Source organism: Culex pipiens, chromosome 3, assembly GCF_016801865.2.
Source record: "Culex pipiens pallens isolate TS chromosome 3, TS_CPP_V2, whole genome shotgun sequence".
NCBI classification, from domain to species: Eukaryota; Metazoa; Arthropoda; class Insecta; order Diptera; family Culicidae; genus Culex; species Culex pipiens.
Window position 1 is genome coordinate 24,062,311 of NC_068939.1, and position 26,452 is coordinate 24,088,762.

At 38.8% G+C, this 26,452-nt stretch overlaps 2 protein-coding genes across 3 annotated transcripts in view; one reads left to right on the forward strand and one right to left on the reverse strand.

Moving 5' to 3' along the window:
* Positions 1 to 3,041: 3,041 nt before the first annotated feature.
* LOC120420649 (protein Lilipod) overlaps positions 3,042 to 26,452 on the reverse strand; it is a 65,604-nt gene continuing 42,193 nt past the window's right edge. The window contains exon 11 of one of the 2 annotated variants that reach the window (XM_039583731.2): positions 3,042 to 4,727. In XM_039583731.2, coding sequence (XP_039439665.1) covers positions 3,359 to 4,727 — 1,369 coding nt within the window. In that variant the 3' untranslated portion in view covers positions 3,042 to 3,358. Of the gene's footprint in view, positions 4,728 to 24,512; positions 24,949 to 26,452 lie in introns of those variants that run through there. The other variant, XM_039583733.2, reaches the window with a different exon arrangement.
* LOC120420651 (chymotrypsin-2-like) lies at positions 18,652 to 24,529 on the forward strand. The gene is made up of 2 exons (XM_039583735.2): positions 18,652 to 19,306; positions 24,287 to 24,529. Exons 1-2 carry the CDS (start codon positions 18,665 to 18,667, stop codon positions 24,461 to 24,463), a joined length of 819 nt encoding a protein of 272 aa, XP_039439669.1. The 5' UTR covers positions 18,652 to 18,664; the 3' UTR covers positions 24,464 to 24,529.

The following is a 26,452-nucleotide window of genomic DNA, read 5'->3' on the forward strand; positions in this document are numbered from 1 at the left end:
ATTGTGATCACTGTCCTGGGACAGTGGACACGTTAGAGCATAGGCTATTTGAATGTCGCATAGTTTCCCCAGTGTGGAGTTACGCGAAAACAAAGTTGAGTTCCATTAGTCCTTACCTTAGACACAAACGAAATGAGTACTTTTTGTATCCATCGCTTAGTCGTTTGTCACGAGCGCATTCACTTCAAACTAAAAATATTGTTGCCAAATATTTATATTTCGTTTGTAATAATCCTGTAGATAGCATTAGCGTAGAAAACTTTAAATTTGAATTGTAAACTTTTAAGTAAATAAACAAGGACATGATAAAAAAAAAAAAAAGATATCTTCATTAGAAAATGGTGGGTTATTTTGGTGAGCTTAGGAAAACTTCAATTTTCGTGTTTCTTTTTCTTAAAGCGGCTCTATCTCAGCAACCCGAGGTCCAATCTTCAATGTCTCTTAGAAAATTTTATAGCAAATTTTCTGAACTTCTAAAAAAAATTATTTAGAAATGGGCACTTATTGTCACTATTTTTAAAAATTGAAAAACTGCAAATATTTCGCTAAAATCAAACTTTCGGTGGCTATATCTTGAAAACGGAGCCCTTTATCAAAAAATCTGTATGGCACTTCTCGATTGGAAATTCAATTTTACATTAAAAAATAATGCCAAACTTGTTTTTGCATGAAACTTCGATTTTTTCCAAAAATCACTGTTTTTTTCAAAAAATCATAACTCGGCGGCAGATTTTTTGACCATGTTTCTCTATGGCTCAAAAGTTGCGGATTTTTGTCCCCTAAAACATATCAAAAAATCTCGAAAATCAAAAAATACGTATTTTGGGAAATTGAGTTTTAGTGAAAAAAAAGTTGATAAAAAAATCTGCAATTTTTTTCCGTGTACCTATTTTTTTCTCAAACGTCCTCAACAATACCTACAACTTTGCCGCAGACACCAAATTGATCAGAAAATTCACTCAAAAGTTACAGCTGTTTGAATATTTACATACCATTTTTGTATGGACAGCAGCCAAAATTGTATGGAGACTTGTATGGGTGAACCAATGACGCAAAATAGCTTATTTGGTCATAGGGAAGGCTCTCGAGTTCTCGCCACGAGTCCCAAGCTGCCGAGAGCAACTGAGCGAGAGCACTCGCTAAAAGGCGAGCGCGAGCGAGTGGAGGAAAGGAACAACAGTTCTCTCTCTTTTTTTCCTTCTTCTCGCTCTAATCCCAACACTGATTTTTCGTCCAATCGAGCTCATATTTTGGATTTAGGACTTAGCCAATGGGAATATTAGTCGAGGGCATTCAGATTGAAATTCAACAAAATTTTGGAATAAAGCACAGAACGGGAAACCAAAAAAAAAAAATTACAATTGCGTACTCTAATTTTTGTTAATTCAATATCAAACATAAAATTGTTTTTCTCCAAATTGTCAACATAAATATATTAGAGGTGGTCCAACGTTTGGAATTGTTTAAAAAATGTTTATACCGGTATTTTTAACACTGTGACATCTTAACATTGTTGCTGCCTTTGACTACCGAGTGAGTTGCTCTTGTGTGAGCGAAGTAACGAAGTAGGGGAAATATACCCATTTTAAGTCTAATAAGCGGTCGTGTTTGAAAGATGCTGGATAATCGGGAGTGTTCCTTGAAATTTACTAAAACCATGTACACCAACGAGTAGAGATTTTTTTTTTGTGAACATTTCTGTATTTTTTCACTTTTACTAAAAGCTATTTCATTTCATTTACAAGCATTTGAAAAAAAAATTTCAAAAATGCATTCTAATCAGTCGAGTGCATTGGGCCACGCCCATATTTCTATTTTCAGCTTAGTTCTTTTTTCTTCCAGCGCTCTTTTGGGTCTGCTTAGTGCTGCCAAAATTGATGAAATTTTAAGCGAACACTCACGAAAAGTTGCATTTATAGAGAAAATTTCCTGGCATCACTGGCTCACTCCAACAGGCGCTGCTGGTGGTGTTGGTGGTCACCCTTTGTTCTTTATTTGCCTTCGCTTCTCGCTCGCATTTTCTTCAGCCTTCGATTGGAATGGGACGTCAAAAGTCAAACGTCAAAAGACTTGGCGCGTTTGTTCTTTTGATGGCGCTTGCTAATTATTTACATATTTCGGGATTATTTTTCAAGTGAGTGACTAACTAACGTGCAAAAGAACATGTTGCCGGTAGTTGGAATCAATTTCATATCTAAAGCGCTTTGGAAACGTTAGCGCAAGTGAAAATATATTGATGGCGACTTTCGTTAAGCAGTTAACCTCTGATCTTGCGTGTGGATGTTTGTGCCAACAAAATGATGAGAAATGGTCTCACAAAAAAAAAAAAAAAAGATCAAAAGTGCATTCAATTTGATTTTATTGGCCAGTTAGTGGCATACATTCGCGGTGCTGTTGCTGATAAGTTTATAGCCTAAATAGTATTTTTGGAGCTTAAACCGAGCATCAAACTCTCCATATGACGAAGATAGGCGTTTGATTGGAAAGGGTATATTTCCCCTAGGCCGAGATTTTATGAAAGATCGCTCACGTCTAGCATTGGGACGACGATTCACAAGATGGGATCGGTACTATGGGAGCTCATCAAAAATAATCGACCTTAAAATTTTGAACTGAAAAAAAAATACAATATGAGTTTTCAATGAAATCGATTTTTTTATTGTCCTTAAAATTAACTGATATGTTTTTTTCTCTCTATTCTTGCTTGAGTGCGGTTGCACGCATCGTCACGGAAGTTGGCCGTTCCAAAATTACGCATACCTACACTACTACAACACATGTCTAAAGTCTAACTAGCGAAAAGGAAATCAACCACTAGCGAACTTTGTATAAAACAATTACACCTAAACATACCAACTACAACGGTCGTCGCGCTCTACCCACTAGTTTCAAAAAAGAAAAAAAATATCTGTATCTTATTACCATTAAATAGTGCTAGTGTTTAAGTAACGTTAAGTATTAACAGTCCAGAGACAAATGCGGCAGCAGAATTTAACACAATGAAACTCTTTCAATTTTGAATTGAAGCAAAATTTATCCAATTTTACTAAACAAATAATATATTACCACTGAAGAACAAAGAAAGGGAAATAATAAAAAAAACGTGGACAAAAAATTGCGCCTAACCTATCGACTCTTAAAACTTATTTATCCCCGGAAAGAAACAGATGCTCCCTGCTCCGGTTGTCCTACACGGTTTATTCTAAAAGCTTTCTCCGACGACTCCCCGACGTGCATATCACAAAATCGACATTTTTTACCACAGACAAAATTAAAATGCACTTTTCGTCCTTTAAAATAGTTACACGTTTTACGGCACATTTGTTGCAGCTGTCCCACCTACTCCGGCAGGAAGAGATCACTTTTGCGCCAGAAACGACAGGAACGACTTGGTGTGGGGGTTGATCTTTTGCGGCGATTCGTCCTCCAGCGTGAGATCGTCCCAGGCGAGGTTCTCGACGTTGTCGTCGTGGCCGAGTCCCAGTCCAGTTCCGGTTCCGGACGTGGGCATCTGCAGCTTCAGGGGTTTGCCACCGCCGCCGCCACCACCGGACTGGGTGTGACCGCTACCGCCGTGGCCACTTCCGGGCGAGTTGGAGTTGTTGGAGCTGGTGTTGGGACTGGTCGTCGAGTTGTGGTTGTGGTTCTTGGCGGTGGCTTTGCAGTTTTGCTTTAGGACCGATGGGTTCGGGGGTGGCGGAGTGGTGGTTAGCTGCTTGAGCTTTTCCGGCGGGGTACGCCTCTGGAGGGGGGACTTGGGGGTGGTTGTGGCCGCGGGTGTTCTGACGTTGCGTTGCTGATCTTTGCGTGGGGACGTGTGGTTTAGCGAAGGTCGAACACGCGCTTGGGGAGATTTCTTGGGCGGAGTGGACGGGGATGGCCTGCCTGTGACCACCGGTGAAACCGGTTCCTCTTTCCGACGGGGTTTGACTGGGGCAGGTTTCGAGTTGCGCTGCTGCTTGCGCGATTGATCAGTCTTTTCGGCAGGTTTCTTCGATGCTGATTTTGAACCCGTTCCACTGGTGCCGGTGGAGTTTGACTCAGACTTTTCCACCACCGGGGTGTCCTCCTTCTTGGCAGGTGCCGACCCATCGCTGCTCTTTCCCTCCGGCTTTGTCGAAGTGTCCTCATCCGGTTCAAACAGGTACTTGCCGTACAACTTCTCCAGCAGCTTCTGGCCCAAGTTGAAGTTCATGTAGAACAAGTCCAGCGCCATCAGCAGATAAGCCTTCGCCCGCGAACTCATCCCACCCACATTGATCAGGCACTTCCGTATCGAGTAGTTCAAATCGTCAATCTCCTGCTTGTGTTCCGTCTTGGCCTCGCCCCCGTTCAGCGTAACCTGCGTCAATATCACCTTGGCAAACTCCGGATCGATCGTGTACCCCTCCAACTCCTCGCACTTTTTAATCTCACTCTCCAGCTCCGTCGTCAACAGCAGCAGCAAACTCTGACCCAAAATCAATATCCGCTTCCCATTGGCAAACTTCTTCCTGTGGTAGTACTCGCCAAGCAGCGTAATCGAGTTGTAGAACCTGCTCATCCCTTCAAACTTTAGCTTTTCAATGCTCTGAAAGTTCTGCTGCAGGATCGTCAGCATCGCGTTGCGCAGCTTCGTCTCCTTGATGACCAGATCGTCCAGCTGGCGGGACGCGAACACGGCGGCCATGTTAACGGCAAACTTGCCATCGGCCAACGCCTCCCGGTTGAGGTAGCTGAACAGGTCGCTGTAAGGGGCGAGGAGAGAGTGAAAGTGTGTGATCAATTTGGTGCTAATTGGTCATTGTGTAGCTGCTATAAACGGTGTAACTTGGTAGTAGTAAATGATTCGTTGGAACCTTATTTAGGAGTGCAACAGGTAAGGCTACTATTAGTTGTGTTGAATACTCTTACCCTTGAATATTTCAGATGAATGACGAGGAATTATTTTAAAACTATAGTTGTAAATTATTTGACTTTTGGTTATCGTGTTTCTGTTGAAAATATTAAACTGAGCAAGATTTAAATTAACAATGAAAATATTTAAAATTAAACTAGACAAACATAAAACAAGATAAGTGGAATTTTTCGTAGAGCAAAAGTTTATCAAAATAGAAAAATATAAATGTGCAAAAATAAGGCGGCAGAGGTTTAAAAGCGTCGCATTCGTTAACAAATCGTCGTGATTGTGCTATGGGCCAAATTGAGTTAAGGTAAGGACACCATTTTGTGCAGCTTTCTATGCCTCAAATTTTAACATTCACAGATCCTCAAAATTCGATTTCATTTCTGAGATATTCAACAAAAACCGGAACTCCGTGAATTGTTATCACTACTATTATGGAAGAAGTTTCGATCTGATCGTGCAAATTGCTGTAGGTGCGACAAATCGAAAAAGGGGTTTTAGTCAGAACGCGTTTGGCACACGTCCATGCCCGACTCCGGCACAGAATTTTCAACCAAACAAAGCGTGTTTCTTATTGTTTACATTGCGTGCTAAAAACGAGTTTTTCTCGGAACGACAAAAAGCGACGAATACGTCGTAATGGATGGATAAACGTTTTAAATGTATTCAAAACAGTTTATCATTTAATGCACATGTATTTGTTTTTCTAAAAAGCTGTCATTTAATAGTATTTTTTTACTTATGATCGCAGGAGAAAATGTTTAAGTGGGAGGGAAGACAAAACATAACATAAACATTGTATTGATATCCCAAATAATCTTCCATTTTTTGTTTTTTGTTAATTTAATTTTAAAGCAAATTCGAATACAGTCGGCTCTCTGGCTGTCGATTTTCTCGATATCAATAATTCTCCATCTATCGATGAATTCTTCAGTCCATTCAATCTGCATACTTCAATTATCTTCGTTCCTCGATATTTTCCCTTGCTTGAAGGATCTCTTCCTCGACGGTCCCTTGGATTCAGTTTGCTTTAAAAATCTCTTCCGGTTGTCAATAATTTCACTTTCTCATGGCTTGCATAGACATTTTTCTTGGCGAAACGAAGCGTTGAAGGGCTTTTGACATTAGTTTGTTTTTGTTTGATGGACGTTGCCATGATTCTCTCCCACAGCTGGGTATCAAGAAAAAAATATTTTCAATCGAGTCTTCATCTTGCATCCTTCTGTAAACTGATGATTCTCTTCCTCGACGGTCCCTTGGATATTGACAACCAGAGAGTCGACTGTACATTAAGTATAATTTTACTTTATTTTTATCATTTTTTTTTAATCTTTGTATTTCAAAAAGCTTTTCAATTAAAAAAAAATTATATGTCATATAAATTCATCCTTAAAAAGCATAATTTGTATCCAAGTTTCCTGGTTCAAGTGGTATACGCACATCGGAAGGAACCGGTCAAGAAATATTTCAAATGGGCAGCAGCGAAAGTAAGCCAGAGAGGGTGAAGAAAAGCCCCAAGAAAACGCTCCCTCTCCTTTGTTCTGCTGTTCGTAAAGCTGTTTATTGACCCCTTTCCTTCCGATCTCCATACTAGCCTTCACAGTTCTTGTCTGATATTAAAATTATTCGTTAGTTTTGTTTTGCGTGTGTTTTTTTATTTTGCGATTTTTTTTTCTAAACTTTATCAAAAGTTTTTGCATCCTCGACCTCATCCTTTCAATTCTGGTCCAAAAAATAAGTAGTCAAAAATGTTACCAAAAAAAAAAGTTCGTTGAAGAGACTTTTACATGCAAAAAAAAATAAAATTTTGGAAGGTTGAACAAATTTATGGTTGAATATTATCATTTTTTCTCGGTATTTTTACTTCAAAATATGTGGAACGTGTTAAATTACACATAAAAGATGTAAATTTACACACTTTCAGATGTAATATTTAAAGATGCTCCCAGAAATCTGCATTTTTTCTAATGTAAGGTTATGCCCTCTACAAATGTAAGTCTTGCATTTGAATTCTGATAATATTGTTATCGGTGAGATAAAAAAAACGTACCGCGGTGCGGACATCCACTCGGACCACTACCTGGTGGGTGCAAGCATGCACTCAAAACTGTCGACGACGTATCACCGACGACGGAGCCGGCTCCCACCGCCGTTCAACACCGAGCGGCTGCAGGACACGGCTGCGGCTCAGCACTACGTCAACGGAGGAGGAACTCGGCGCTGCCTCGCTCAACGATGGATGGAGCAGAATATGCTCGGCCATCGGCAGTGCCGCTGAAGCCGCGCTAGGTAGTACGGTCCGAGTTGGAAAGCAGCGCTGGTTCGACGAGGAGTGCCAGCGGCTACTTGACGAGAAGAAAGCAGCTTATGCGGTGAAGCTGAGAGCTGCAACTGATGAGAACGTGGCCAGATACAAACAAGCGCTGAAACAGCAGAGAACGGTCTTCAAGCTCAAGAAGCGCCAGCTGGAAGATCGCGATCGCGCCGAAATGGAGCAGCTGTTCCGGCAGAACGAGACGCGTAAGTTCTACGAGAAAGTTAACCGGTCCCGCAAAGGCTATGCGCCGCAAGCCAACACTTGTCGGGACGCCGAGGGAAACCTTCTTATGGACAAAGGCGAGGTGTTGAACAGGTGGCAGCAGTTCTTCAACGAGCACCTCAACGGCGATGTAGCGCATGGAGACGGCTTTGAAGCCCAGCTTGGACCGCCCGCTGCTGACGAACAGTTCCCGGCACCTGATCTGGAGACGGTGAAGAAGGAGATCAGGCAGCTGAAGAACAACAGGGCCGCCGGTAAAGATCGGTTACCCGGTGAGCTCTTCAAATATGGAGGAGAGCAGTTGGCGAGGGCGATCCACTTGGTGATTTCTAAGATCTGGAGGGAGGAGAAACTACCAGCAGAATGGATGGATGGTGTCGTGTGCCCCATCTACAAAAAGGGCGATAAGCTGGACTGCGGCAACTACCGCGGCATCACGCTTATCAACGCGGCCTATAAAATCCTCTCCCAGATCCTCTGCCGTCTGCTGACACCGTACGCACGGAGGTTCGTGGGCCCCTATCAAGCGGGGTTTACTGGCGCTCGGGCCACCACGGACCAAATTTTCTCGCTCCGGCAGATCCTCGAGAAATGCCGTGAGTACAACGTGCCCACACATCACATCTTCATCGATTTCAAGGCAGCGTACGATACAGTCGACCGCGAACAGCTATGGCAGATCATGCACGAGAACGGATTTCCGGACAAACTGACTCGGCTGATCAAGGCTACCTTGGATCGTGTGATGTGTCACGTGCGAGTGGCAGGGGAGCTAGCGGACCCCTTCCAATCGCATCAAGGGTTACGACAAGGTGACGGCTTATCCAATGCGCTGTTCAACATCGGGCTTGAGGGAGTTGTGCGAAGAGCGGGTATAGACACGAGAGGCACGATTTGCAACAGGACAGTCCAACTTCTTGCTTATGCGGACGACATTGATATTATAGCGAGAGACCTAGAGACGGTGAAAAGGGTTTACACCGCCTTAAAGACGCAAGCAGGACGAATTGGATTGGCCATGAATACGAAGAAAACAAAGTACATGAAAGGGAGGGGCTCAAAGGACGTTGACCCCCCAAGACTCACCCCTCTAGCTGTGGATGGCGATGTGCTGGAGGAGGTGAGCGAATTCGTGTACTTGGGATCGCTGGTAACGGCCGACAACGACACCAGCTTAGAGATCCGGACTCGTATCCACTCCGCGAATCGCGCCTACTTTGGATTACGGAAAACCTTGACATCTGATCGAGTGCAACGCGCCACGAAGCTGACCCTGTACAAGGCACTAATTAGACCGGTTGCCCTCTATGGCCACGAGACCTGGACGCTGCGGCAAGAGGACGAACGAGCCCTTGGAGTTTTCGAACGGAAGGTGCTGCGAACGATCTACGGTGGAGTACGTACAGCTCAGAACGAGTGGCGAAGGCGCATGAACCACGAAATGCACGCGCTGCTGGGAGAACCGACCATCGTCACCCTGGCGAGAATCGGGAGGCTCAGGTGGGCCGGCCATGTCGCGAGGATGGACGAAGACCATCCTGTCAGGATGCTCTTTGACCGCGCGCGACCGGATGGCGGCACTGGCCGAAGAGCAGGAGCGCAGCGTGCACGATGGGGTAATCAGATCGAGGCGGACCTAAGAAAGATCTGCAACCTAGGAGACTGGCGAGCTGCAGCCCAGAACCGAGCAACATGGAACAACCTTCTTGATACAGCACGGGCACCGCGTATGGTGTTCTAAGCTGTTTGGTATGGTATGTATGAGATAAAAAAAAAGTTGTTGGCATTAAACGGATCGATAGTTCCTGAAATTTGTGCATTTGAAAATATAGTGTCAAGGTAAATTAAAACAAAAAATCATTTCATAGAAATTATACATTCTTGATTTTTTTGCAGTTTATTTAATGTATTTTCCTTGCAAGTATTTAATAATTATTTTTTTTATTAATTAATATTTTGACTCTTTGTTTATTTTGTGGATGGACATAACATTTTTTTTTAAATTTTTTGCTGCTCTTATTTTATTTAAATCAAATAAAATATAAACTATAAAATTGAGTGTAAACTGGTACATATTATTTAATAAAGTTTTTTTACGTTTAGGCTGGTAAATTTTTTATTGAAAGTTTTTGTCACCCCCCTCCCCCTCAATGTTGGCCCAAAAATCAGGATGCAAAAAAAAAATTCAAGAAACTTAACCCATTTCAGTGCTGAAAAGTAAAACTTTTCAGCATTTATTTTGAAAAGTGTTGCTATTCGATTCTATTATTTTTCACAGAAAAGTAGGCTTTTTCGTCGTTCAAGATTGACAAGAAAAGTAAGTAGTTTTACGACGGAATTGCAAAAAATCATTTTTAGCATGTTTGGGTTGATCTAAAAAAAAGGTTTTGTGAAAATGTTAGTATTGCAAAAAGTTTATAAAACGCTAAAATTTTTGTTTTCGTCAAATCTTACATTTTTTGAAAGCTAATGATTGCAAAACAACTGAACTAGTGTAAAATGCATTTTAAAACACTTTTTGCATTCAAATGTTGAGACTATGGCTTGTTATTTCAATTTTTATATTTTTTTTTGCCACCCCTTCCCACCCTCCCTCGACCCCGGCCAGAGACTAGGGACAAAAACTTTAAAAAATATTTGCATCAGCCTTATTCATTTTCAATCGAATGGGGACACCTTTTTTTATTTTTCAATCTTTCAAAATAAATTTTGATCAATTAACCAACAGAACCAAATTTTTTGTTTGCATCATTTAGCTTATTTTGCTTTCATAAAAAAAAAAAACTAAATATAAACTTTAAATATGACATCTTGAATAGCATATGCTCAGATCACTTTAGAGCATTTTTTGGTATCATATTTAAACTTATTGAGTCAAATTATGACAACAACATAACGGTGATTCGATACTAAAAAGTTAAAATAAACATCATCAAAGCGACACCGAAACAACAACACTTCACACGCCGCATAGTTTCACCTGAAAATGCGGAACTGGTTTGTCCAGTATTCATTCCCGAGCAGCAGCAGCTGCAGCTGTTGTTGGGGGGGCCTGCCCCCAATATCGTTCACGTTTCATGCTCAAACTGTTCGAATCACCACAGCGCGTATACGAAACGAAACGAATCGCAAGATAAAAGCCCAAACTCTAAACACTAGCTTTGCAGACTACTTCACAAAGAGGCTCCACGGGTTCCAACAAGAATTTGGTGTCGGGTTTCATGTTGCTTGCGAGCAACAGATTGTACATTTTGTGCGATATGCTTTGCACATGTTATGAAATTCGTCGTGCTTTTGAGAGTATTTTTTTTAATTTTCAGCAAAGTCTAAAGAAGTCACAATGCTAACTCACTACGCACTTCCCAAAATCGTAGCAGCGCCACTTGAGGAAAACGTGTTTCGCGTACGATGTTGTTTTGGCCTCTCATCATCAACATCTTGTCTACATTTCACACCGTCTTCTAACAATAGCAGCTTCGACGTCAGACCTGAGACCCAGCCGCGAAACCCCCATCCAGGAAGCAGGTAAAGAATCGCAGCATCGCCCATTTTGCCCGTCAAGCCCGTGTGTATAATTGCAGCCACTCACCTCAGCGTCCGGTCGTCGGAGATGTACCGCTGGAAGATTTCGGCAAACTTCCGCAGGTGGTAGGTCAGCTCAATTGTTTCCCCGTCGATGTTGATCCGCCGGATGTCCTGCATCAGCTCGGCAAACTGGGCCGTCTGCTGTTCGTGATCCATCGTCCCGAGGGCTGTTGACTGTCTCTCGTTGCTTCTTCGTTAGACGACGACCAGCCCGGCAGCATACAACATCTGCGCAACTACGCACGACGAAATTCCGCAATCGCGAGATTAATCGACTTATTTACGGCGCCTGGTCGCGTCCAAATTTAAATGATTGTGGTGTGTTGTTTGGATCTGCTACTGCTACTGCTTCCCAGAGATTATTTAATTATTATTTTCTTCCTTCTTCGTTAGACGTCGACTGGCTACTGGTTGCTTCCACTGCGATACTTCTACCTCGCCACAGCACACGAACACGGGACTTGTTCTGCTCACGTTGTATGTGCGCGCGCGATTCATTCATGCTCTGACCAATACATGGAAGAAGACAGAAGGTAGAACGACGGAATACCTGCAGCAGGTCGGTCTACCCGGTCCCGACGACCACACCAACAAATCTATTAGTCGACCTCCTCAATTTCTACAGCGCACTGTATGCTTCACGCAGATCCGGATTCCGAATTCCGGGCCAAACGGACAAATAGTCGACGGTCCTCCAAGTTGGTCCAACTCCTGCTACGCAGCTTCACAGACTGAACGCTCAAGCTGTGGTCACCAATACCCTCGAACGTCAGTGTGCGTACTTGGCTTAAGCCGGGCGCTGATTTGATTTGCGCTCGCGCTCTCAGTCTCAGAAATCTCGCGGTTTATCGCGGAACCGTGTTGTAGAGGTACGACGAGTAACGGTGGTTGTGATCGCGCGCGCCACTACTGTGGATTTGTGTCTTTAGCAAGTCTGTTTTGTGGTTGTGAAATGATGCGAACGATGGTGCTATAATATTGTAACCCTTGGCGTACGTGGTTCGTTTGCTAGAGAGCCATGTTCGGTTTTGTATAATCGTGCGTCTCCATTGAATTGGTCAAGGAGTAAAGTTTTTAATGGAAATGCTTGGTAGCTAGTAAATTGAGGAATTCTCTAAAAAAATTGTAATGTTCTCTCAAGATTTGCCTTATTTTACCATTTTCAATTGCTCAAAAAGGAATTATGATGCAAAACACAGCTGAAATGTAATTACTCTGTAATGTACGTAAAGCAAACTTATTTTAATTTGATTCATGTATCTTGAGAAGGAATTTTCTGATCGATTTGGAGTCTTCGGCAAAATTGTAAGTTATATTTGAGAACATTTAAAAAAAATCCAGACCCGATAAACCCGAAAAAAAAACGAAGTTGACTTCACTTCAAGCTGTCGGCCACCATTGCTAGTACCAACCACTAGTGTCTTCCTTTTATCTACAAGGACTTCGCCGCCCTGGGCCCTGGGCTAAGTGTATGAAAGTATGGCACGGAGCGACGGAGCCGAATACCCATATTTACACAAAGAATTTTAGAGCGCCCGCCGCGGGATTCGAACCGGCGACCTCTGGATTGTGAGTCTAGTGCGCGGTCCGATTGATCCACACGGGCGGGGATTAACCCGATAATGTCTTGGAAAAAATTTAAATCAGATAATCGAATCACGAAAAAAATGCATTGTCTTTGCATAAATGTTCCATTTGCATTTTTGTCGATTTTGACTTAGATATTGGAATAGCTTCGTTTGTTTAGTTACTTTAAGCTGCACTAATAATATTTACCACTTTGATCCAGAAGTTCAGTAATCAACGACAAATTTGTTTGTCCCATCTGAAAAATATTCAAACATGAGTCCCATCGTGATAATGTTGTGTACAACCAGTCCCTCTAGAAAATATTATGTCCTGAACATACCTTTCGGATTCTCCCATCTTATAAATATAGTCAGCAATTATACAGACCGGCCATCTTGAAGGGTTTTCATCCATTTCACGGTCACACAAATCTCTCAAATGACTGATTATTTCATTTAAAAAAAAAATGCATTTTTTCCATTTTCTGCTGAAAAATTTATTTACCTAGGCAGCATGCTGCGATCGGGCTAGTGTGCGAACATATTGATGCACTATGTAGAAAACGTTCACATACCAGATTCCATGCTGCGTACTTTTTCAAATTGAAAGAGAAAAAACAAGACAAATTTCAAATACAAACTTATCAAAAGCAAAACAAGAGCATGTTTGAGAACTATGTTGAATGATTTTTTAGTATAATGATTGTATATTCAAAACTAATGAGAAAACTTTTTCAAAGCTCGTTTTCTCTACTTGTTGAAAATGCATATAGGACATTTATGCAATCATGGGGGCAGTAAAGTGATTTGTAAATCCAAGATGGCGGTGTTGACGTATTGAAAAAAGGCATTTTGTAATTTGATAGGCAATCAACTATTCAAATTGACTAAAATTGAACCACAGAATCCGAAGTCCCATACAAATCTTCCGATAACGAGCTTCGGATAATCGAGTCTGAACTGTTTTGTGAATCTTTTTTTTTCTCAGTGTCAATTAATTATTCTTCATTTTTCAACTCGCGATGTCTCGGAAAATAATGACTTCGGAATTAAAAAAATGATTTCTGTGTGAAAGTTTCCGCTCATTAAGTAAATATAATATTGAAAGTAAATCAATAGTTTCTGAAATATCCAGATTTTTAAGCGAATTAGGCGTAACGAATGGTGTACACCCGAAATGTCAAAATCGCGCAGGGGTACCATAGTTAGAAAAAAGTGTGGCTGTCATGGCACACTTTTTTTGTATTTTTGGTACCGCAAACCGGTGTGACTTTGATAGGTTTGAAATGAAGAGTACAAATTAAATACTTACGGTATGGTATGGAAACATGCTGACCGTGGTTTAAAGAACTTGTAGTAAAAGTTTTCATACAATTTTGAAAAGTTTAAAATGTTAGTTAACTATAATTTAAAAAAAGTTAATGAATTGTATTATTTTAATATTTTTAAAGTGTCATTATTTTCTCCATGAACTTGAATTTGAATCTGAAAACGGAATGCGCTTTCGGATTTGTTGGACAATTTTCCTTTAGAAGAAGGTAACATAATTTTTTAAATAAGAAATATTTTTTTTTAAACATAACAAGTAGTAGACATTTTTTTTAGGATGTGAAGACTTTAGATTCGTGCTTCGAATTTAGTTTAAAATGCAATATGAATCGATAATTTTATGAAGAACACTGGTTTCAGAGAATTTCAGAAAAAAGTTTTTGTTAAAAAGACCTAAGAGCCATTGGCAAACAAAGCCTTTTTTGCAACGGTACTCGACCTATTTACGAAAAAACAATTCCAAAAATGTTTGAGATTGATCATCTGCATGTCCTTCAAGTGCTCTAACTTAAAAATAAATGAAATTTCGTTTAAATTTGGATAAAAATTAAAATTAGTGTCGGAGGTCACGGTGGCTCTTACGGCTTTTTGAAAACTCACCCGAGATATACACATTGATTTTTTTGTTGAAAACTTTACTAGCAACCTAAGTGATGGTACATTTGACGAAAAAAAAAATTTGAAGACCCTAAATCTGATTTTAACAAGAAAAAATATGTCTAATCAAAGTCACCCTGGAATTGAAAATAAGAATTTCCAACGCAACTAACTTTTAAACAGCATCGAAAAAACTTTTTTTTTAAATAGCGCATCGACCTTGTGTGGACTGCACAGAAAAAAAGTTGAATTTTGGAATGTTGAAAATTTGGTAGGTTGAATATTACCTCTTTTTTGAGTAATATTACATAAAAAATGTGTAAAAATGTGAACCTGTTACAGTAAAACAATATTTTAAAACGAGGTTCTGCAAATCCTTCACATCATTGGCAGAATTTGGTAGATCGCTGCAAGTAGAATTGTTGTATTTTGTATTCGTTGCATTGTTGCAAAATGTCCACATGGTAAATAAATCCATAGAAATTACAAAAAAAAAAATGCTCAGATTAACTGCCCTTTTCTTTTTCGTTAGGTTCTCGTACTTAAAACTTTTTGTGTTGTAAAGTGAACTTTTCATACATTTTAACACTAATTCACTTCGAAAAAAAGTTTGGTTTACTTTTCACCAAGGATTTCTGCAGTGAAAAACTTAGTCGAAATACAATATTTGTTACGGTCCCGCGGCTGCTGTTCAGTACACTATTGAAGAATTTTTATGTTTCACATACCTTATCTACACTTTTCAATCACAAATTTCACCAATAATCAAAATTTCTACTGAATTCCTAATTTTTTCTTACTAAGCAAAAGGGCCCGTAAACATCATTCAAAACAACAATCCGGTGACCTTTCAGCTCTCTTCGAAATTGTATTTAGAAAGGGCCCATTGTGAACAACAATTGGAATGTTAAAAGGGCCCAATAACGATTTTTTTTTTAAATTATGGGTTTTATTGCGAAAATCAACCAAAAATAAAGAAGCGTTTAAGCAGAGTTGAGGATAATGATGTGTTTTATCGTATCATCAGTAAAAATACCATCAGTCAAGCTTCTTTTTTAAATAGGAATTGAAACAAGTTGTCCACTTTTAGCCAGCGATTTTCTCGAATCGCGGTTTTTGGTGTTGTGCCCTAATGAAATGTTTGGCTCGAAATAACGATTTTTCGAACATAGATCAGGGTGGCCACCAGATTTCGATTTTCAATTTCCCGGTTTTTTCCCGGTTTTCTCCCGAGACCAGAAGGAATTTTGCGGAATGTTTTAAAACCAAATTACAATGTTTTTTAGGCTAACGTTAATATCATCATACTTTTTGAACGCATACATTTGGTTCAAAGTTTGAATTCCTCAAGAAAGCTTTCAAATCTTGAGTAAAAAGTAAGTAAGTTGTAAACGAAGCCGTTTTTATCTGTTATCAATCAAACCTGTAATTTTCAAATTATTTGATTTTTTCACCAAAAGTCGTTTTTATTTTTTTAAATAAGATAAATTATTAATAGAATTTATTAATTTTGTAAAATAGATTTACAAAAATACATTGTTATCAACATTGATGTAAATGCTTGTTAATTTTCTTTGAAAAAAGGTTTTGTGAATTCAAAAAGAACAACTCTTCCAAGAATTATCAATTTCTGTGATTTTCTTTTTGTTAAAATTATTAGAGCGAGTTGTGGCGCTATAACCACGGCAAATAGTGTCCAGGGCATTCGTGGAAATACAATGTCCCATCCCAGAGGGTCCCGGAGTACCAAATATTCTTAGCATGGTGCTCCCAACGAATACAACCAAATCTCGGAGCGTATGGTGGTGTGTCCCCACGCTTCTTCCTCCCCTGTCGATTCAGAATTGTGTTGTTGTTCGAACACTCTGTGCTCAAACTCAACCCAATTACGAGTCATCTCTGCGATACGGCTTTACGCAGTAGGCCTGGCCGGTTTAACGCTTGTGATGTTTCAATGCATTCTAATGCAATGGCGCACTACAAATGTTAATAAATGACAAGAAGAGTGCTAGGCGTCATCTAACCTAAGGCACTCTCCAGGATCCCTTCGAAAGATTGGCTGCGCTAGGGTCTGATTAGATTAGATTAGATTTTCTTTTTGTTAAAATTATGTAAGTACTTTTTTATAACCAAAAAAGTCTTTTTGCATCATTAGTCCAAACAAAAATGTATACACTTTGGCAGCTGCGCAGGAAAAGTGCCATACAAATGTAAAAAAAAAATCGATACCTTGAAAGTTTTTTTTAGAATAATTACTTTCTAAAAAACCCAAAACACATAATGGTAAAAACAATTAAAAAATTATCGTGCTGTGATTTTTTCAACAACACATAAGGCGGGTACACATTTTATTTAAAGTTTTTGTTGCCCCGAAAAATCAGGGGACAAAAAATTATTATTTATTTTTTTCAAAAAACATTAAAATTTTAATGGAAATTTAAGTGCAATCAGCTGAAATCAATCTAAAATGCATTCCCTTGCGTCTTGAATCATTTTTAAGCATGTTTGGGTTGATTTAATAATCTCTTGAATTTTTGAAAATTTTCGATCTTTAGTTTTTTTTCGTTATTTTTTTTTGTTTTCGTCAAATCTTACATTTTTTGTAGACTAATGATTGCAAAACAACTGAACTAGCGTAAAATGCATTTTTTAACACTTTTTGCATTCAAATTTTGAGACTATGGCTTGTTCCTTGATTTTTTTTCAGATTTAAACAAACTACACATACTTTTTTGAAGTTGTAGCTATTTTAAATTAAAAAATAACTCTATTTTATCTCTAAAAAGTCAAATGGTTGAGAAAATTACAGCATTCTTTTTTGAACATTTTTGATCCATTCTTTTGTTGCTAAGATACAGGCCAAGAACAATATTTTAAAAGAGTGTATTTTGTGTGACAATTTGAAGGAAAAGTCTTGATCTTTAAATTTAGAGAGATATTTACTGTAATGTTGTTTTCGTACCATGATATCCATATTTTCCACTTACAAAAAATCCTAATTTTAATTTTATGCAAAACTAATATTTAAGCAAAGATGGGGTAAATGTCCGCCATTACGGGGTTTGTCTTCCGGACCCCCTGAGACCGCTCGTGGTACCACCAGGAATACATGTACCCCAGGTTGAGAACCGCTGGTAGAGCAAACATTTTGCTTTATTAAAAAAAACAAATTCGCCTGGTAAAAGTATCATAGGATACAACAGAAAAAAATCCATAGCCAAGAAGCATGAGTATATCACACAAATTCAAACATAGATTTCGCGAATTCTTCATTTAGAATAACAGGAATAATATTCTTATTGAGAAAAGAACATATTGAATACATTAAAGAGGCTTTTGTCAAATTTTATCGAAACTTAAAATATTTTCCCGGTTTGTCGGTCGAATTCCCGAGTTTTTCCCGGTTTTCTCCCGGTGGATAAAAATCCCGGGTTTTTCCCGGTTTTCCCGGTTTTTTCCCGAGGTGGCCACCCTGACATAGATCCTAAACTGGTAACGATTAGCACTCCTCAAACCATTTAACATAACATTTGAGTTTATTTGTGACGTTTGTTGATAGAGAGTTTTTTTAATTCACTTGGACTGCATGTGCACTCACACGTTACAATCTTGGTGATATAATTTAAATCTATTTGCTTACTTTGCACTCATTGATATACCAGCTCTTACTTTTCAGCGGGTGTAAATATTCTGCATCTGCTCCAATAATTGCAAATTAAAACTACTTGACATTCTATTGAGTTTCGCTTTCCTAATTTGCCCGCTAAGTTGTTTATTTGGTAACGTTTTGAATTTGAAGCATTTGAAAATAATAAAGATTCCCTCATTTAACGATGTTTTAAGAATAATAATCAATCTTAGTAATACAATAAAATGGTTTTGAATAAATCAATCATATAATGCGAATAATTTTAAAAATATTTCACGAAGACATTTCCTAAATTTTCCTAAATTTTCAATTTGTTCAATGTTCATTCATAGGACCTTTTAAAAAAAAAACTCTAGAATTTATATAATGAAGAAATGTAAATGATTGCCTCGTGTACTTGAACCTTTTGTTATGTAAAATATTCTAAGTACTGATAGCACAAGATATCAATCGAAAGCTCCATATAAAAGCTCTTAGTTCCCACTTTCCATTCAGTCATTATAGTGCAACCAATGGTCAAAATGTTTCTTTATAAAAGTGTCACTTTACTTACCTTCCTCTTAATCGGCACAGCCTTAAGCCAAAATTCCACGTCAAGTGTCGACTCCAGCCGAAACCACACCCTCAGCGAGTTCGTGGTGGGTGGCGGCGATGCCGGTCCCACCCCCTACCAGGCGTCCCTCCAGCGGCACAGGAGTCACTTTTGCGGTGGAACCATCATCGATTCGCGCTGGATCCTAACGGCCGCGCACTGTTTGAGTGAGTTACGCCCGAGCGATGTGACGGTCCTGGTGGGAACGACCCAGCTCAGTCGGGGTGGCTTCCGGTTACGGGCGGACCAGTTCTTCCAGCATCCGAGCTGGGACCGGACGAAGGCGTTGAACGATATTGGGTTGGTTCGGGTAAAGGGGCTGATGCTGACAATGCGCGGGAAGGTCGAGAAGGCCACTTTCGGAGGGGATTTTGTGCGGTCGGGAACGGAAGCGACTGTAACGGGATGGGGAGGAACGAGGCAAAACGGGGGACCACTGTCGGACAAGTTGCAGTTTGTGCGGGTTCGCGTTTTGGGCGAGCAGGACTGTCAGGCTCGGCTGGACAACATCGGGCCGATGCACATCTGTACGTTCAGCAGGGAGGGACAGGGCGTTTGCGGGGTGAGTTTATATATGTGAGATTTGGTGTACAGTCCAGACTCGCTCGATTATCTGAAGTTCAGTTATCCGAAAGTTTGTATGGGTCGTCGGATAATCGAATCATGAACCAAAAAAAGTTTTTTTTCTAATTAATTTACTTTTTACATGAAATTCGAGTAGCATATGCATTTTTGTCAATATCCCATCTCCGCCATCTTGGGTTTAAAAATTCTAAATCAGTTTAGAGTAGTTTAGGGGTCATATTGAGCCCAACAATCAAAAATAAGACAACGAAAACATTTTTTTTGCGATTATCCGAAGTGACATTTTTCCAAGGCCTTTCGAATAATCGAGTCTGGACTATTATTTAATTGTTACATAATGTAAAATCTTTAAATTTTGTTTTTCATACACAAATAAGTTGAGAATTTCATACCTTCATTTGAAAGATTTTCATGAGAAATTCTCTACGAATTCGGCCGATTTCTAGTATTTTTTTTTTGATTTGGCTCAAACTTTGTATGAGCTTTGTACTGGTTCAAGGCTCTATACCATTTTTGCAGTTGTTCATACAGAAATAATAGGTAAATATTCTAAAATCTGCAACTTTTGAGTCATAGAATTGCAATCGAATAGTTGTCAGCAAGTAGGGGAACAGCATCTAATTAAATCGTGCCTCGAACGTTGCCATATCAGCACTTTGACGTTCAATTACAGCTCATAAAAAGCGTTTTCAACTGAAATCGAGTGATTAATAGCTAAACAGGAAGTGAGCAAGCAACTTTCTATATATAGTAGGGTGGGTACGGATTTTGAAAAGTTCTCAGATCAAGTTCTGGTGTGGTTCCCCTTGTAGGGTATACCCGTAGGGACTATCACGCCAAGTTTAAGCTCATTTGGTTGAAAACTGGCTTGTCTCAAGCGAGTTCAAGTTTACATGGGATTTACTATGGGAAATTTTGAATTTTCGTTCATTCGCTTCTACAGGCCTGGGGAAAACATGTAGAAACTTCTAGGATGGCCAGAAATGAACGGAATCGTCTGGAGAACAACTTTCCCTAAGAGACCAGGTCGATTCGTTCAACCCCCATCGAGCTCAACGGCAATACATCCGGGGTTTTCGGAACCAACCGTTTTCCCCGGAAGAGCATCAAATTTTCCTTAGCATGCTATGAATGCTTGATTAACACCGCGACGCCACATCTCAAACAGCTACCACGTGATTATAAAATTTGCACCATAACATTTTTTTTTCTTATTTGGAGGTTTAGAATACAGCTAAATAGTAACAGGATCACCATAAATGATAATTCTATAGTTCAAAAAGTAAAAAAAGTAATTTTTATAAGCGATGCTAGTCCACGTGGTAGCTGTTTGAAACGTGGCGTCGCAGTTTTCAACAAGCATTCATAGCATGCTAAGGAAAACTTGATGCTCTTCCGGGGAAAACCGTTGGTTCCGAAAACCCCGGATGTATTGCCGTTGAGCTCGATGAGAGTTGAACGAATCGACCTGGTCTCTTAGGGAAAGTTGTTCTCCAGACGATTCCGTTCATTTCTGGCCATCCTAGAAGTTTCTACATGTTTTCCCCAGGCCTGTAGAAGCAAATGAACGAAAATTCAAAATTTCCCATAGTAATTTCCATGTAAACTTGAACCCGCTTGAGACAAGCCAGTTTTCAACCAAATGAGCTTAAATTTGGCGTGATAGTCCCTACGGGTATACCCTACAAGGGGAACCACACCAGAACTTGATCTGAGAACTTTTCAAAATCCGTACCCACCCTAATATATAGTTTTGCAAAATAAGTTGTTTAAATAGTGAAAATCAGCAAATTGGATGGAATTAGGAGCGAGTGCTTAAGGTGAAGCCGTTGATCATTTTCGAAGAAAATTGATCATCACTTTAAAATATTCTGTATTAAATTCAATTTAACGAATTTCAGCACCAAAAGGAATCAGCATGTACCGGTTGTTGCCTTTTTGAAGCCAGTGAAGGAATTTTTGATCTTAATCAATTGTGCTTCGAAATTTATATAATTTTGTGGCACAGTCATTGACGTCCTAGTTGGCAAACATTGATTAATGACGATTTCCATAACTTTACAAGGAATGGGATAATCGTTACCAAAAGGAATCAGCATGTGTAGGGCACTATTCTAAACAACCTGTAGAAGGATTTTTTTTTAACTTTGAGCGAAATATCATGACAATGATGGAAGTCTTCACGTTAACCTGCCAAACAGACGAGAATTTCTCCTAGTGCCTAAGAAACGTTGAAGATTGGATCTCTGGTTGCTGAGATACAGCGGATGAAAGATATAGCACTGCATTTTCTAGTTCCAATATTTCAGCAATTATCTGGGAAATTATCTGATATCTTCATATTTTGAAAAAAATATTCACGACTAACATTTTAAAAGCGTAAAAAATCAATATAACGCTCTTTTGAAATGTTTGTCTCCCTAAATAAAAAAAAATCAACAGGATCAGAAAATTACACCGTTGTATTGAACAACTTTCTTTTCACATAATCACATTTCATAATATATTTATAAAATAGAGTAATTTGACTAGTGAAAAAGGAGAACAATGGCCTATCTAAGTCTCTTAAAGGAATAAGGTCAAAAGAAAGATTGCAAAAATAAAATAATAAATACCACAAATTGTGTGTTCCAAATTTGTTATGACAAGTATTTTTATGCAACATTTGAAAAAAATAGTTGATTAAATTTTCTTGTTATGTTTTTTTATAACTTTTTTTGTCAAATCAATTTTTAAGTTCAATTGAAAACTTGAAATACTATCGCTTTTTGATAACGATCAGTTAAAAAAATTGGGTTGCAAAGAAAAAAATACAGATTTTTTTTCAAGTTTATGGGACTCAAAAAGGCATCTTTTGCGTTAGAGTTTAGTATTGTGCAAAATCCAGTTGTATTTTCTTTGAAAAAAAAATGATTTCTGGAAAAAAATAAAATACCGTCAATTTGGTTTTGGTAAAGGGCACTGTTTTCAAGTTATATGCATAGTAAGGTATATTTTTTTCGAAAAATGTTTAGTTTTTGCAATTTCAAAATACTACACGAAAGAAAAGAACATTTTATAAAAGCTGAGGAAATTTCCTACAATTTTTCTTTTTTGACTTTGTTGCTGAGTTACAGCTTCTTTAAAGTTTAAATTTGTGAAAAACTGTTTCTCTCAGAGTATTATTTTTCCACTCGATATCTCGGGAACCAATAGTTCGAATTTAAATGTTACAAATTAAACTTACGGGAACATTTGTACTTTTTCCAACAAAAATAATGTTAAAATTTTAAATGTAGGGGCAGGAGGGGGCGGAATGGACCGCCTAAGGAAAATTCACCAAAAACCATAGAAAAACAAACAAATTTATGAATTCAGTGTTTTAGTCTTGTGCTTTGGAATGTTCCCTTCAATGTTGTATACTTGGTTGATAAAATATTTCAGCTTAAAACTATTTTTGACGCAATTTAAAAAAAAAATGTTTTTCGACTACTTTTCCATGGTGCGGGGCAGAATGGGCCACCTCTAAGCCATTTTGTCTAGTGAAAAGTTGAAGGGAGATAATAAATGACTTAGGGGACCTTTTTAACATAGTTTCCAAGAAGTTAGACCACTTTTATAAAAATAGTCACTTACCAAAACAAACATTTTTGAAAACAGTGTTATCAAGTTGATTGTTTGTATAAGGCAGGAAAAGGGTGGTCAATTCTAGTAACATTATAAGCATTGAACAAACTTTTTCAAACAATACAACTTTTCAAAAAGCCTGGAAATAAACAACATTTGCGTGGTTTTGTCAATAAATTTACATTTTTGTTCATAACTTGAAAAATACAATGAATTCAAATGTCGTTTTCGGTATGGTGATGTTATTTGACGATAAGACCCTTGCCTTACAGTTGGTCTAAATCCATTCTAAAGCCCAAAACCAAGGGTGGCCCATTCTGCCCCCCTGCCCCTATCCCATCTTCGTTCGACAATACCGATTTTTTTTTCAAAAATTAATAACTCAAAAACCAGCTTTTGCACTACCCTAAACTCTAGCGCAAAAAGCCTACTTTTCTGTACCAAAAATCACAGAATCGAATAGCAACACTTTTCAAAATAAATGCTGAAAAGTTCTACTTTTCAACACTCAAATGGGTGCTGAAAAGTTTAACTTTTCAGCACTTGTTTCGAAAAGTAACACTTTTTAACATTTTTTTTATTTAAACGATTTTTTGACAAAATACATGCAAATTTGACATAAAATTTCACTCATTGTGTTTTTTGGAATTGCAAAAAATGTTGTATGGAACTCGTTGCAAAACTTGATTTTTTCAGCACTCTTCGTATTTATCCAACTCGGTGAACCTCGTTGGATAAATGTACGACTCGTGCTGAAAAATCCCCTTTTTGCAACTACACTGGACACTACACTAACAACTACTATTTTAGTCCCCATAAAAATATAAAAAAATCTGAAATAAAAAAAACAACGTGTTCAGGGAATGAAACTTTTAGTGATAAAAAGTCTAAAAATTATCATAAAGTCATAAGGTTATCATTAAAGTAGGGAATATGGAGAATCTACAACTTTGCCCAAGACACCAAATCGATCAGAAAATCCCTTCTCAAGATACAGATTTCCGAATAATCACAAGCCCATTTTGTATGGCCTGCCCTCAAAATTGTATAGAGCGGGGAATGAAATTGTATGCGAAAACTAACTTCAAAAATCTTTTGAAGAATTGCGAAATTCTAGAGAATTTCTCAGTAGGTTTTTTTTTGGTTCGAATTAAAAAGGGTTTCAAAATAAATTCTTTTCAATCATGATAATTTTACATCGTAGTATGATGATAGATTTAATGTAGATTAAAATCTTTTTATTTGTAATTTCAAATATTCCACATAAGTTGAAGTGTATTTTTTTTTGCTTTTTTACTTACTGAAAAGTGATATTATTTAAAACAACAAAATAAAACATTTAACCTTCCAGGGCGACTCGGGTGGCCCACTGGCCAGCAGCGACGGAACCGTGATCGGCGTGGTCAGCTTCGGCGTCGGCTACCCACCGGACAAGAGCTGCGCCGCCGGGCTGCCGGACGGTTTCGCGCGGGTTTCACACTTCAACAGCTGGATTAGAGACACCATGAAAAGTCGGCGGTTCGGATGATTTAGTCAACAACAAAATGTTTGTGATTTGAATGCAGTGGAATACAATATGTATGTTTGATGTTTATTTGAGTGTTTTTTTTCTTTCTTTCTGTGGTCACACGTGAGGGGTCCAATACTGATGCACTCGTTTGCAATTTAGAGGTCTACAACAAGCTACGCAAACACGTGTGTGTGTGTGTGTCGATGATAAATTATACAATTTTGTAAGTCAGCCTTAAATTTGTCACACTTTAAAGTGATTTCTTGTGCTCTGGTCCACCGTTGGAAATGAGGACCGCCGGCGTGTCCTGATGATGCAACGAGTGGTTATTGTTCGTCACACGATGTGAAATGTGCGTTTCACCTCCCCCAAACTGCTGCTGCTGCTGCTGACTGGAGTGTCCGTTTGCCGGATTATGACTGTGGCTGCTGCCGGCCGCCAGCTGCGACAGCGAACTGATGCTCGACTCCAGATGGCTGCTGTAGTCGAACAGAGCCTTCAACCTGGCGACAAGCAATGTTAGTTACTCATGGGCGCTTTTTTTTTGACAAATTTTGGGACAAGACTCACACTAAACAAAATGGGGTGCATTTTCGTTAGTAAAGCGTCGACGCTAACTGGTTAGTTACGAAACCGAAAAGAAAGCCAGGGACTCAAGTCATCAAAGAAAAAAAGCAAAACAACACAAGAAAACGAGCCAAAGTATTTGTATAAATTATAATTGCTGTAAAAATCTAACTCTCACTGCTGCTGCTGCTTCTGTGAGTTTCTACATCTCGTATAATATAAATATCAATCGTTTTACTCTCACTGCGTTTCTTCATTATATAAATTACCTAACTTAAAGTATTGACTTAACTTTTAAGAGAAAGCTCTTCCTAGAACCCAGACAAATAAAAACGTGGCAATTGATGAAAATGGCAGTCCTATATAGTTTGACGCGAACGGAGGAGACAGAATACAAAGTAAATGCAAATATTTTGGGGGCAAGTTGTCGACTTCCGAGATGCACGAAAAGACGCGCTGCATCGTCGGGCAAATATTGTTTAAAATTAACATCTAGATGAGAGCAGTCTTCACACTCTGTTTGTGTATGCATAGATAGGTTTGTCGGCGTTTTGTTCGACAGAGGAAAACAGTTTAATTCTTATGGACTAGACGAGTTCGACGAGTGACAACTGGAAATATCAGCCTAAAAAAAATTAATTCTCTGAATTTGAAATTCTCTACTTTTAGCAAAATTTGTCGCTGAAGCAATTATTTTTCTTTTAAGCCTCAACATATTTTTATTGGAAAAATCTGAAATTTTACATGATACTGACCATAACAAACCATAATAGTTTGGCTAATTAACACAGACATTATGAAGTTCAGTGCTGCTATCTCTTACTCAACCCGTTTTTGCCTTCCTCACCTTACTAAGGAAAGGCTATAAAATCACTCGAAAAATGAACTTCTTAATTCGACCTCGTTGACCTACCTTCACGTATACCTATCGACTCAGAATCAAATTCTGAGCAAATGTCTGTGCGTGTGTATGTCTGTAAGTCCGTGCACCGAAAAAAAATGCACTCGATTATCTCCGGACTGGCTGAACCGATTTGGGCCGTTCTGGTCTCATTCGATCTGTCTTAGGGTCCCACAAGACCTATATTAACTATTATGAAGTTTTGTTTAGTATTTCAAAAGTTATGCTAAAAAAACGATTCTGGCTAAAGTTTGAAAGATTGTAAAAAGGGTGGTTTTTGTAATAAAACCAGTCTGATCAAACATTTTTAGAAAGGTATTTGAAAGACCTTTCTAGTGAGCCCAAAACATTGAAGATCTGATAACCCTATCAAAAGTTATGAGCACCTAAGTGTCATTTGTACACATTTTAGAGGCCGGATCTCAAATATTTTGATGAAAAAGTTGTTCGGATCTATCTGGAGATCTGGCTCCCGGGATTTTGTTGATTTGAAACTCCCGGGAAAAATGAACAGATATATTTTTTTACTGCCTTAAGGC